At 37.1% G+C, this 12,851-nt stretch overlaps 2 protein-coding genes across 2 annotated transcripts; both read right to left on the bottom strand.

The window, feature by feature from the left end:
* Positions 1–5,052: 5,052 nt before the first annotated feature.
* On the bottom strand, positions 5,053–7,663 carry LOC140782113 (uncharacterized). Its single transcript, XM_073128509.1, has 4 exons — positions 7,165–7,663; positions 5,835–5,981; positions 5,632–5,709; positions 5,053–5,533 (listed from the first exon to the last, which is right to left on the bottom strand). Exons 1-4 carry the CDS (start codon positions 7,567–7,569, stop codon positions 5,327–5,329), a joined length of 837 nt encoding a protein of 278 aa, XP_072984610.1. The 5' UTR covers positions 7,570–7,663; the 3' UTR covers positions 5,053–5,326.
* Positions 7,664–8,909: 1,246 nt separating this feature from the next.
* On the bottom strand, positions 8,910–10,583 carry LOC140780946 (uncharacterized). The gene is made up of 4 exons (XM_073126677.1): positions 9,992–10,583; positions 9,698–9,832; positions 9,279–9,368; positions 8,910–9,186 (listed from the first exon to the last, which is right to left on the bottom strand). Exons 1-4 carry the CDS (start codon positions 10,475–10,477, stop codon positions 9,040–9,042), a joined length of 858 nt encoding a protein of 285 aa, XP_072982778.1. The 5' UTR covers positions 10,478–10,583; the 3' UTR covers positions 8,910–9,039.
* Between the last annotated feature and the right edge of the window lie 2,268 nt (positions 10,584–12,851).

The raw sequence follows: 12,851 nt of genomic DNA, 5'->3' as shown, positions 1-12,851 counted from the left end.
TCTTATTACACTTGAGGTCTATGATTTATTTATTTATTTTGTATTTTTTTTTTTATAAGTTCGAAGGTTAAATATAGGTTGGATAAAAGGTCAACTCTTGTTAGATAAATAGGCACTTAAGTTCTACTAAACTTTTTAGTTAATATAGTAAGCTGCTTAGTCTAGGCTTCAAGTCATGTGCGTCGCCAAATAATTACTCTGAACCAAATACCGCTGAGACCTGCTCCAAGTCTCGCACAGCCGAACTGTTCCTCCAAACCAACTATACTGTGGAGCCATCAACTGAGTCGAACTGTTAAATCAAGCCATCAAACTATTTAAATAATTTCTCGACAATATTATTAAGGGTTTGAATCGAACTCATGACCTCCTTAGTTACAGCGAAGATATCTATCAACTCTATCAAAATTAGTTGGTCTACAATATAATAAGACGACGGAGAAGAGAAGTGGGCAAAAAGATATACATAGTACTAGGATGGATGGTAGGGAAGGATGGAATGATTTGGTCAGTTGGGCAATTCTTCTAGTTCACGAACTTTCAAGGGGAATCATTACTTTGCTGATCATACTCAAAGTGAGGGCATGTATAGCAGCAACAACAAGCAATTGAGACAACGTTGGAAGATATATAAGAGGCTTTTTGCAAAGGTTGGTGTTTTGGCACCTAGTGTCCACTTTCCAAGGCTTAGTGCTTTTCATCTCATCCTATTTTCTATTCTCTCCTAATTATCTTTTTTTTATCTTAAAAGATTTTTATAATAGAATTATTACTGCAAACTTTCGAAATCTTATATATCATTTTGAATTTGAATTCTCAAAAGATATTAAAAAAAATCGTTGATATTTTTAAGCTCTAAAATTTCTAAGTTGAAAGAGTATTTTAGTCTAACACATGATTGTTATGAATATTCATATATATATTTCATCAAAAATTAATCATATGATAATTCTAAAATAGTCAAAACACCTTATTGGCAATTATGATATTTTAGATGTTTCTAGTGGTAAATATGTAACCTCATATATATATATATATATATATATATATATATATATATATATATATATTGATGGAGGAGACTTCCTCTTACCACCCATTTGAGTTTGGTGACGGGTCAATGTTTATTTCATAGACTTTATGAGTTATTTTGTACATAGTGGTCAATGTTTAAAGATAGACTCGTGTTTGGTGCGAGATGAGGAATAGATAGAATGAGATAGAGAAGTCCACATTCGATTATCCAATCTAATTTATACTTATTAAGTACTTTCTCTGTTCAAGGGATTTAATGTCACTGAAAATCTTGTAAATATCATAATGACCACTGAAATCCCTGATATTTAAAAAAAAAATTCACTAGTTAAATCTAACTAATTATAATTAAAACTGGACTTGGATTTACAAATATCATTATGTTCTTGTTTATATTGCTTAAAATGCTTCAAGGGTTTTGTAATGTTACTCGATATCTTAATGCAAAATTAAATTAAGCCAAAAAAAAATTTGTTAGTAATAAATGTTTTTAAACTTCAAGAAGTAAGAGTCTCATATGCATTTGTTATATTTAAGATTAGTTACATTTTCACCGGCTCAACTGTAGAAGATTTTTCTTTAGCTCCCTAGTTCTTTTCTCTACAATTTGACCTATTAAACTATTTAAAATTATCGAATAAGTCCTTCCATTAGTATACCATAAGGGTTTCTAGTATGTATCTATCACATATTTGGCACATGATCTCATTATTGATTAAAAAAAATCTCAACTTTAATCTTATCTCAATCTCATCTGTAACATAAGAAAAAAAATGGGTCAGGGCAAGGAAGCTTGTCACACGTTTATACCCTACCATCATTTCCCTCTTCCCTTCATTCTCCCTCACCATGTAGACACACACCATCATCCTAGTTTTGTAAGTGGGTTGACAGGGCGTGCAATGCACGCCAACCTTGGATCGGGCATCGTATGCTTTTCTCCCCTATCTCCACCTCCCTTTAACTCTCTCTTCTCTTCTCTCTCTACCTCAATATCTCTTTCTCCTTCTCACTCACTCCCTTCCGAACTCCTCTCTCTCCGGTTGGTATCGTCATCACCGATGAGACCTCAGAGTAGCCCCCACCATCTAGTTCCCCAATAAGCCCCTTCCTCCCTTTCCTCTTTAATTGGTTGGTGTTGTCTTATTTTACGAGTTTACTACCTTTCACCATTGCTTGAGTTGCAAGGTGAAGTTAGTGTTGGATGATTAGTGACCTTCATGGTTAAGAAGTTTGTTGGGGGGATATGCCGCTACTTGGACCAATTTTTTTGACTATCGTTGATGCTCGAGGGAGCCTAGGCATGTTGGCAGACCTAGCCTTGGCTTGAACATTGCATTCTCTTGTTGTCATCATCCACAAAGTCTAGCAATCACCTTATCACATTCTCTAATCGTCTCCACCCTTTGTCATATCTTCTCTCATTTCCACATCGTCCAACTTATTTCGGCCTCAGCCTTCCCTTTACTCACTCTCACCAGTGACCACCTTGTGCTTGCTAGACCCTACTAAGTTGCCATCAACTTTCATGACTATCCTCCTTCCCCCTTGACTCTCTTGTCCAATAGTGATAGGTAGTCACCAACATTCCCTTTCTACATTAGTGGCGCTTAGGTGTGTACAAGAAATGAGAATGAGGATGACCTCCCCTACTAATTTGCTATGGGCTGAGGCAGCCGAAACCCAGTGTGAGGCTAAGAACCTAGAACCTCCGCGAACAAAATTTAGGCATTTTTCACTACTAGAGAAATTAGTGGTTTCAAGCAAGTGGATTACCCTTTATTTTTAGTCAATGTTTGCATCAGATGGTGGAGTATAAATAATAAAATATCTCATGGATGAAATAGTAGGTCCCACTAGATTATCGCACCTCATGACATTTCACATTGCTTGTGTTAATCATGTTGAATGTGTGCCTATAATAGCACATTTTACAGTGATATTATATGTTTCTATGATGACGATAATGATGATGTTATCTTGCATGTTGATTTACTATAGATATTATATTTAAATGATATTATGTCACTAATACTACGCGCACTACCGGGAGAGGTGTGACATCTAAATCTTGATTGTACCCAACACTTCTCTCACTAGGATAAGGGGTGGGAGAATTATATTTTAGTATTATATAGTTGGCTCATGCTTGGGATCTCAGACCAAAGATCCTAGATATTCCGGCATGTTGTTCGCTAGGTTTAGCGGGCAATAATATAGTGATACAACTAGAGCTGGATCAAGTTGTATTAGAAGAAAAAAATTTATTTTGGAAGAAAATAAGGCTTTCTGTCAAGGAGCGTTTGAATGCCTAGGACTGCGTCGAACGTACTATGCAAACGTCTGCACATGTTCACAAAAACAGAGAATGGAATTCGTGCATTCGAACAGCTTCGAACGCCTGCACGCGTTCGCAAAGACAGAGAATGAGAATTTCGCGTTCGAACGGCCTCGGGCGCGTTTGAACGCGTCACGGCGAGAACACTTTATTTTTAGGGCTTTATTTCTCTTGTTTGAGTCCAAAGGGTAGCCTCTAAGTATTGTGGAGTGCACCCTAGTTGGGTTATGTTATAAAATCTATATTCTTTCTCCTATCTCTCTCTATCTCCCTTTCTCTTCTCTTCTCTTCTCTTCTTGCCCTAACTTCTTATTGTCCCCTAGCCTACATTGGTTAGATCCTTCTCCTCGTCTATCATGACCCTATTTCTTCTAGGAGCGACCTCTTTTTTTTCTTCATCATATTTCCTTCTCTAATCGCAAATATCCCTATTCACATATCATCTTCTCCCACCTTCTCCCATCACCTTCAAGAACTCCCTTCAATCCAAAAACTCAACCTATCCCTCATCAGCCCGGTTCATAACATATAGTCGATAGACAAGAGTAAAACTCTTTGGGATATTAAAGTGGGAGTATGAAGATAGGATATTGTCGACCTTGGGTACCTGATGGATGTAGTGTGAGGTATCATTTGTTGAACCTAATGGCTCCATGATGTGGGTGTGGGTCTTCAAATATACCTCTGAGATTAAGCGAATAATCTATAAAAAGTTCTTGTAATTACATAATTTATTTTAGTGGTTGTTTTTTTATAGTGAAAAAGGATCTATAATTTTTACTCAGATTTAAGGTTTTTCATGTAAAAATTGGTAGTGTTTGCTTTGCTTATTAAATTCTTGGTTAGTTGCTTATCTTCAAGTTTCCCACGAAAGGTCTTTTCTTCTAAACTATGGTTAGCCGAAAATTTTCAAGCTTGAGTCTCTCTCTCAACATAGATAAATGAGACTTTCATTGATCTCACGAGCTATTGGGCAGTAGTGAGCTAGAATATTCCAGCATGGCTTAAACACAACCCCACCCGACCCAAGTGACTCATGGCCGGTTGACAAACAAAGGCCCCATTTGTTCCAGCCCGGCTCGAGTGACTCATAGGCGGGTGAACAAACAAATGCCCCATTTGTTCCTGCCCGATCTACCCGATGATCACCTGTAACCATCAGCCTCATCATTCCCTTAATTTCCTTACCCTTCTCTCAAATCCTAACCACTAATTCTATTGCTAACGATCCCTCAATAACTTCTAACCCATCCTTAAATTGCAATGATATATGATCATAGTGAGCATATTTGCCATAGGAATAGATGTCGTAAGGCATAATACTTATTTTGTAGTTTTTCTTAAAACTTTTAGAGGGTTGATTTTGAATGGCTAAGAGGCTAAGTTGTAGGAAAAAATAAAAGAGGCCACGATGAAAGTATTGTTATCTATAGTTGAGAAGTCAAAGTATAATTGTCCGTTATCTTTAACAATCATCTATACGAAATATTCTATAAATATTTAGTCAAAAACTAAGTGTAATGACATTTCGGAAGGAGGTAACATATATCAGCAGCAAATATAGTATTTGCAAAGTTTTGAATGACAATTAGGGGAAAAAATAGTTATGTTCAATTCGAGAGGTAGCTACTAATTAAAAGTACTTTTTTTTTTGGTTTTAAAGTTATAAAGAACTAGCATTTGGTGTCAAATACTTGAATTTATTAATGCTTGCCCCTATTTCTTTGTCAAACCGACAACAATAAGTTTGCATAAAATTGCGATAAGGTCATGCATTCCCTCTTCTTCTCTGCACAAGAAGAGTGCAAAACACCAACGTCATGCAAGCAAGGATGAGTTCACCCTCACCACGTTGCCTATCCCATGAAATGACTAGCAAATCAATTATTCCAATTGAGCAACTCAAACTTCTCCCCTCTTTGAGTTTTCTTGGCATGCAGAATAATGCCCGTCTCATGCTTTCGGTTTGCGAGCATTCATGATTTCATTATCCAGCCTCTTGACGATACTTTTAAACTCATTGTATCCATACACCAAATTATTTACTGGTTCATTTTTCTCGATTTGATCAGGGAAGCGAAATTCGAGTTGGATCTTCTCGAACTCCCTGTAGCATTTCTCTGCATTGTCTTTATCCTTCTTTATGTAGTGTACGATAGCCTGCGAAATAAAAACAACAAAAAAACAAACATAGCCAGTTCAGTGGAATTACTATTGAGCAATGGATCGATAGTGAAAGAAGCTGGGCAAATGATCACCTTAATAAGAGGACCTCTAGCATCTGCAAACTCTTTTTCATCCAAGCACTTGCACTCTAAAGCTTGCCAGTAGTCTCCCTTGCAAGGACATTAGAGCATATAGGGAATAAGCTAATGTCAAATAATGCCTCCGTGCATATATGCAGATGATTAAAGTAAAATGGTGATGGTGATCGATGTGGTTGAGAAGAATTAAATAGCACCTTGTAGAGGAGCATTTCAGCGAGCAACATTTGGAGCTCACGGGCTTCATGTGGCAGCTTCTCGTCTTTAGCTTTCTCCCATGCCGCTCGCAGCATTTCTATTGCTTCATCCTCCCTCCCAGTCATTTCGAGCCACGTTGCTGCTTCCTAGCAATCAAAACATGTGTTGCTATCTCAAGCTCGATACGTTAGAAAAGAAATCAATAAATTAAAACATTTAATCATTGGAATCCGCAACTAGTTTCAAACAAAATTTAGGATTGAACTTTTTGAGAGATATTTTAGACAACTTAGTTGGATCGGTGTACTTCCAAAAAAATTTAACATCTTGAGAATCAGATAGCGATCAGAAGATATCGTCAAAAAGAGTTATATAACTCATTTTTCCTCCCTATTTTATAAATAGGAAGATCAAAGATTGAGATGGACAGATCTGCAAGAGCACACTCTAAACTGGTTTTGAGATTCATAGATAGAGACACGGACTTGGGATGGTGGTGGTAGGCCGATGGTGATAAGGTGGCACTGGCAGAGAGTAGGTTACGATCATTCTTAAAACGAAACTATTCAGCCCCCTCTATTCTTTTTTTTTATTTTTGTGCATTATTTTCTGTTTTTATTTGTCTAAATCGACTCATACCTTTCATTGTAAATCTTTTGAAAAGTCCTCAGATAAACCTTGACCCAACAAAACCGGACATATTTAATATGTTTCAATGAATGTAATCTAACTTTTAAAATAAAATTTCTAAAAGACTAAAATTGTCAGTGATACTTTACCAATTTGGTTGTATATCTTTTCATTCTTATCATTTCTTCCATCTTTAGGTCAAACAAGAAAAGAGTCATTTTAGAGAGGATTGTGACCGAGACCACCCATAATAACCTTTATTTTTGAAGAATAGCATCGATTGTAAAGGAAAACTTAGAGGAAGGTTTGGAAGGGTTTCCTATAATGAATGAAAAGAGCATGGTTGGGGAGGAAAGGTTTGGGAGAGTTTTGATATTAAAAATGTGGATAGGAGGAGCATAGTCAAGGTGAAAAGGTTTCGAAAGATTTCTTTAATTTAGTAAACGAGTTGGGCTTTACTGGTATATATATATATCTAAGAGTTCACTAGTAATTTGAGTACTATGGATTAGTTTAGCTTGAAGGTTGGTTAGTCACTGTGAAAGAAATCAGCAGCAGCAGAAGCATGAGGTTTAGTAGATTGTAAATATAAAAAGTAAAAGTTTATTTTAGTTAGGTGCAAAAAAGAGGGTCGAAATGAAAATAAGGCAAGAAAGGTGGAGGGAGAGAAATAAAATATTTGGAAGAAATTATTCCTACCTTTAACTCCTTGAACTTCAAGGGCCGAGTGTCCAGCAACTCCTTCATGTTCTCCGCCGCCTTCTTGAGCTCCTCGTCGTTCAACTGCTTCGCCTTCTTCTCCTCCGATATCTTGTCGAGAACCAGCTTCCCGTCGTGCAGCTCCGCGATCGACTTCGACCGCTCCAGTCTTTGAAGCGGCGGCGGCGGCGGCGGCGGTTGCGCTCCCGCCCTCCGCTTCCGCCAGCTGTACGCCAAAGCAACGCACACGCACGTCAACACGATTGGCCCCGTCGCCGTCGAGCCGATCCACGTCAGCATCGACATGGGCGGGTTCGGCGACTTTGAGCTCCCCGCCGGGCGCGTGGCTTCGTCGGTGCTGTGGTTTACAGCTTGCGCAGTGTTAGCCGCCATGGCGATGCTCATAGAGAATGTGGAGGGGATGAGAGAGTTAGTTATGCTGATAAGAGGAGGGGGGAGGTGATGTCTTGCTTGTTGAGGAGGAAAGGAATCGATCTTTGCCCTTGGGATTGATATATACTAAAAAAAGATATATATACTAAAGGGGATGAAGGGTTCTCAAGTAACGTATATGCTCCCTTTATTTATTTTTTCTCATTCTCTACGTATAAATCAAACTTTATATTTTACTTATATTTTAATTAATATATTATTTTTGAGGATTTTTATAATTTAATCATTCTCCGTTATTATTTTTTATAAATAACCTGAATTAATTTAACATAACCATAATAAAAAAGAGAGTATTAGACTATTAGTAAAAGAATATTATGTTAAAATACATTCCTTGGGAAAGAGGGTTTAAGATTTTAATTTGATGCGATAAGTTTCTTTTAGAGAAGATGATATATATTTAATAGGATAGGGTTTAGTAATAAAACTTCAATTTAGTGGGATAGAATTTAGTTTTGAGGAAGAGGATTTAGGTTTAGTTTAGGAAACAGGATTAGATTTAGTAGGGTAAGGTTTAGTGTCGATTAGATCAAAAATTTAAAAAGTATTTTAATAATTGGATAAGCAAAGTTATATAAACGCATAACATGATTAATGGCATTAGTCAAAATAACGTCAAAATATTATATAAAAATTATAAGAAAAAAGGAAAAATATATATAGGATTACAAAAATTCTTAAGGACAAAGTATTAATTAGAAAATAGAAAAAATATAGGATATGATTTATAAAATTCCTAGGTTAGCAAGACGGAAATTAAGCCTAATTTGGGGTTATAGAGGAGATCGATTGTAATATTGTTTGGGACTACCCGATGAGTAGAAATGAAGAGCTTCCTATTAGCAATTTGAGAACAAAATCCCATTGTGTGGTTTAGCTAAATCTAGAGCAAAATTATATGAACTATGAGGCAAGAAATTTTCAGCAAGAGAGTCCAAACTGCTCCAAAATACATTCAAACGACTTCAACTGTATTCGATTCCTGTTGGAACAAATATCAAATTACATGATATAAATCCTAAATAGGTGAAAAAGACAATGTTAAATATAAATTTCCTATATTTCTTTATTCAGTTATTCATTGATAAATTGATTCAGCTATTTTCTACGCTTTGGCTTTTTAATCTTCAACTAAAAAATATAACTGGCATTTATAGGTGTCTTCCCTAATTAATTTGTGAATTTAGGATGGACACGTTCTTTTCCAACGAAACTATATGATTTTCTTAATATTTTTTTAAACCTCATGATACAAACCAATACATAATGTAAAGATAAAGAACACTAGATCATCAATCAACAAGGGAATCGTCATTTGAATTGTTTTCTGAAAAAAAGAAAAGAAAAAAAACGAACTTGAAAAGTAATTAATTAGTATACAATCTTTTGATAATAGTTGCGCATTACTACAGCAATTGGCTCCTAGTTAGTGTCAGGTGGCGATAGTAGACTCAGATCAAACTTTCTCCAATCATCTATAGCTCCATTCACCAGTTTCTTTACACCCTCAACATCCTTAGTCTCCCGGGATAGCATCTTCTCCACTGCCAGCATCATCTTTATGATAGCCTGCAAGGCACCAAACAGAGAATAAAGAGTATAATATATATATATATATATATAAGAGAGAGAACAAAACCATTAAAGAATAGCATACTCACAGAGTGGAGTTGGGGCCTTGTGTCACTGTCGATCCTGAGTTTCGAATCAAGCAGTTGTTCACAAACCTCTTTTGCCTTGGTATAGTTTTTCTGAAATGATATTTACTAAGTTACTTTCACCAATTTATCTTGGCCAGAATTTAAATGTAGAGAAATATATTAAACACACAGTACGTTTTAGTTTTATTATCATTCACATTACTATCATATAAATATTTTTTATTCCACCCTTACACTTCAAATGAGAAAAGTTTTAAGTACTTTTTATGTTTTTAGTTTCAAATATTAACGTAATATTCTCTATTATATTAGCGGTTGTTAGGATAAAATAGTTATAAATATCCATATGGTAATGATAATAAAAGTAAAAGATACATATTTTTGATAAATTATTCAAGAAAAAAAAACAATATGATTACCTGATTGATCATGACCTGTGTCAGCAACAATCCTAGATTATATTTTCTTTCTGTATTGCTAAGTGCTGCCCATTCTTTGTAGAGCAGGCTCAGTATTTCATCTTCTCTGTCCATCCCTACTAATGTAGAGTAGCCCTACGTACAAAAGTAAATAAACATTAATAAAAGTCTATAAATATAGAAGGAGAGAAACGATAGAATTTACAACCAAACAACACTCCAGCTTTGAAGAAGCCATAGAAAGTTTGATCACAAAGAGAGAGAGAGAGAGAGAGAGAGAGAGAGAGAGGAGACCTCTTTCTTGACATGCTCGTAGACGAGATCCATCAAATTCCGCTGCCTCCTGCCGCTGCGCACGATGGCGAGCGGCAACAGCTCCCGGCAGATCTGCGCGTAGACGAGGTCGAGCAGCAGCGTCTTGCTCCCGCTGTCCTCTTGGGACGACGACTTCTTCAGGAGGATCTCCGACAGCACGTCGATCGCGTTGGCCTGCACGGTGTCGACGCTCATGCTGTCGTTCCGGGGGGCCCCCGGCTGCTGCGCGAAGGCCCCGCGGTGTAGGTACGCCGCGCCCAGGCAGCACGTGAACAGCACCCCCGCGCCCACCGCCACCACCCTGGCCGCCTGCGGCGGAGGCCGAGGCGGCGGTGGAGAGGTTGCCTCAGCCTTCGCCGGTCGGACTCTACCGGGCCCCACCTGCTTTACCCCATTCGGCCGCTCCGCGTGGCGGCGGAGGGAGAGGCCCGCGGGGTTTGTCCGGAGGGAGAGGGCGGCTTCCATGGCGTGGGTTGAGAACGGGTCGGGTTTGGTCGAGTTTTATTTTGTGAGAAAGAGAAGTTAGGTGTAGTCTTTTTCTTTTTCTTTTCTTTTTTTTGGGGGGGGGGATGCTTTTGATGAGATAAGGAAGGTATATATACTGGATTCGGCATCAAGGATACCCATTTTTGATGAGAGGTTGAATCAGATGCTTTTAATTTTAATGATTCGAGGATTTGGTACCAAAGCAGCACTACTTCCTAATAAGTACACATCAATGAGTTGTTTCGGTGAAGCTGGGTGTTGAGTTTTGACACGTATATTGGGATCGAATCATACGTACGTAATTCGATGGCTTAGCTTCGTTTGGCTGTGTTTTTTTTTTACCAGATTAGCCCTCTATTATATTTTATTTATCTAAATAGATCGGACCTCAAACTCTAATCGGGCTACAATTAAATAAACCTTTTTTTTATATTAAATTTTAACTGTAAATTATTTCGGTAAATAAAATTTAAAGTATATTTAGTTTGGTCAAAAGCTCTCATTTTGTTCGTCAATAAATTTTAAGGCAAATAAACAGTTTAACGTATATTTTATCACATTTCAAAATAACTTTTATCACATTTTACTCATGTGAGATAGTAAAACATAACAATTTTAAATCTTAGACGATTTTTTTTTAACAAAAGACTAAGCTATTAAAGTTGTGTACCCTCGTATATGTCAAGTTATACAAAACTTTTAGTAGCAAAAATGATAAAATACCCTCCTATATATTAAACCTTTCAACTTTCTCCTTCTTTCACCCAATGTGTAAACACCCTACCCGATTTACTTTTTATTCATCTGCATGCTCTCATCTATTTCAAAATGCACAATTTTGTGATCACAACTAGACATTGGCGGCCCAGGTCGAATTTGTACTGGACTTTTTAGGTTAACCGGGCTTAAGTATTTGTTCACGACTCGATCCACCAATCACTCGGGCGGACCTAAGTTCGGGTCAGGCTAGAATAGTCTAGCCCATTACTGCTCGTCGACCCGTCAGAGATCGACCAAGCTGGTGGGGCTGAGCTGGCCTGACCCGCCAATCATTCGGCCCAACCTACCTGGCACTTAAGCGCATCCGATTCCATATTGTAGCGGCAACATTGAATACAACAGAGAAGGGAACCGACAAAGAAAGTGAAGGGGAGCGGACAACGAGGTGGAGGAATTTTAACTATTTTCTTTTTTTAGCCCAGTCATGAACCACCCTGGTTGGAGCTGGCTGTTGAATCACAATGTTCAGCTTTCATTCACTCAACGACATGACTCTAAGATATGTTTATTTTTCCATCATGACTCAGCGATTAGAGTATCGTTTTCATACGGTGAGAGTCATTGGTTCAAATCCAATAGTAGGTTGGTGAATTTCATTCAGTCAAGAGCGGCATTTGAATCCCGCTCCAATCCCTCCGGCGCAAGTTATTTTAGCTATTTTAGAATTTTTTTTATTATTAGCTTATTTTAAAAAAATATTTATGTTCCTCTATTTAAAAAAAATAATAATAAATTAAAAAAATTTAAAGGTGTGCTTAAAAAAATTGTAAAACGGTATAGTATCAAAATTTCCATTGGTTTTTACTGTAGCAGAGGTAAGTTACTATAGCAGAACGGGCATGCCTAGTTATGGGCCAAATAGGTGGGCTTTCGGGCCAGGTCCAGTGGGCAAAGGGCTGGCCCGTGCTACCGATGGGTAGTTCGAGTTCAGGCGGCCTAAACCGAGTCCGAGCCGAGCTTAGCCCGATCCAAATCGGGCCGGGTCGAGCTAGGCACGGGCTAGTTTGGCCGTTTGATCATGTCTAATCGCAACACTATTTAAAATACTTGTGATCTATTAGAAATGATTTGCAAAAATATTCTTCTTTGCATAACAAATTGTAACTATTTATCTTATTTCTTTTCAAATTATCTTATAAGGGCAATTTAGTCATTTCATCTTAAAAGGACCTTATTATTCATACTTATTCATAATCCAATAACCAAACATAAATTCTTATATAGATTTATTCAAGAAATTATTATGATTTTATTCACGTTTTAGAACCAACAATAAAGCGTGAATAAAATTATATAGTCATATAGATACCTAACTTGCATTTAAAATGTGCATAAAAAATTATCATAGGAAAATCTTATGCATGAATAAACGGAGGCTTTAATGCATGTTAACCATACTAATACACATTTCTAACGAAATAAAATTTAAATATTATTTATAAAGAAAGAAGAGTTAATTATGCACCATAAAACGAGGCCAAGCTATTTTCCTTGACATTTTTCTTTAGGTAGAAAAACCCTTCACAGATTCTGTATCATTTTTCTTCATTTTTCCACAGGCCCTCACACCTTT

Source organism: Typha latifolia, chromosome 2 (assembly GCF_019914945.1).
Source record: "Typha latifolia isolate L0001 chromosome 2, TyphaL0001v2, whole genome shotgun sequence".
NCBI classification, from domain to species: domain Eukaryota; kingdom Viridiplantae; phylum Streptophyta; class Magnoliopsida; order Poales; family Typhaceae; genus Typha; species Typha latifolia.
The sequence above is the reverse complement of the archived record's forward strand: the minus strand, read 5'-3'. Positions and strand labels throughout refer to the sequence as shown.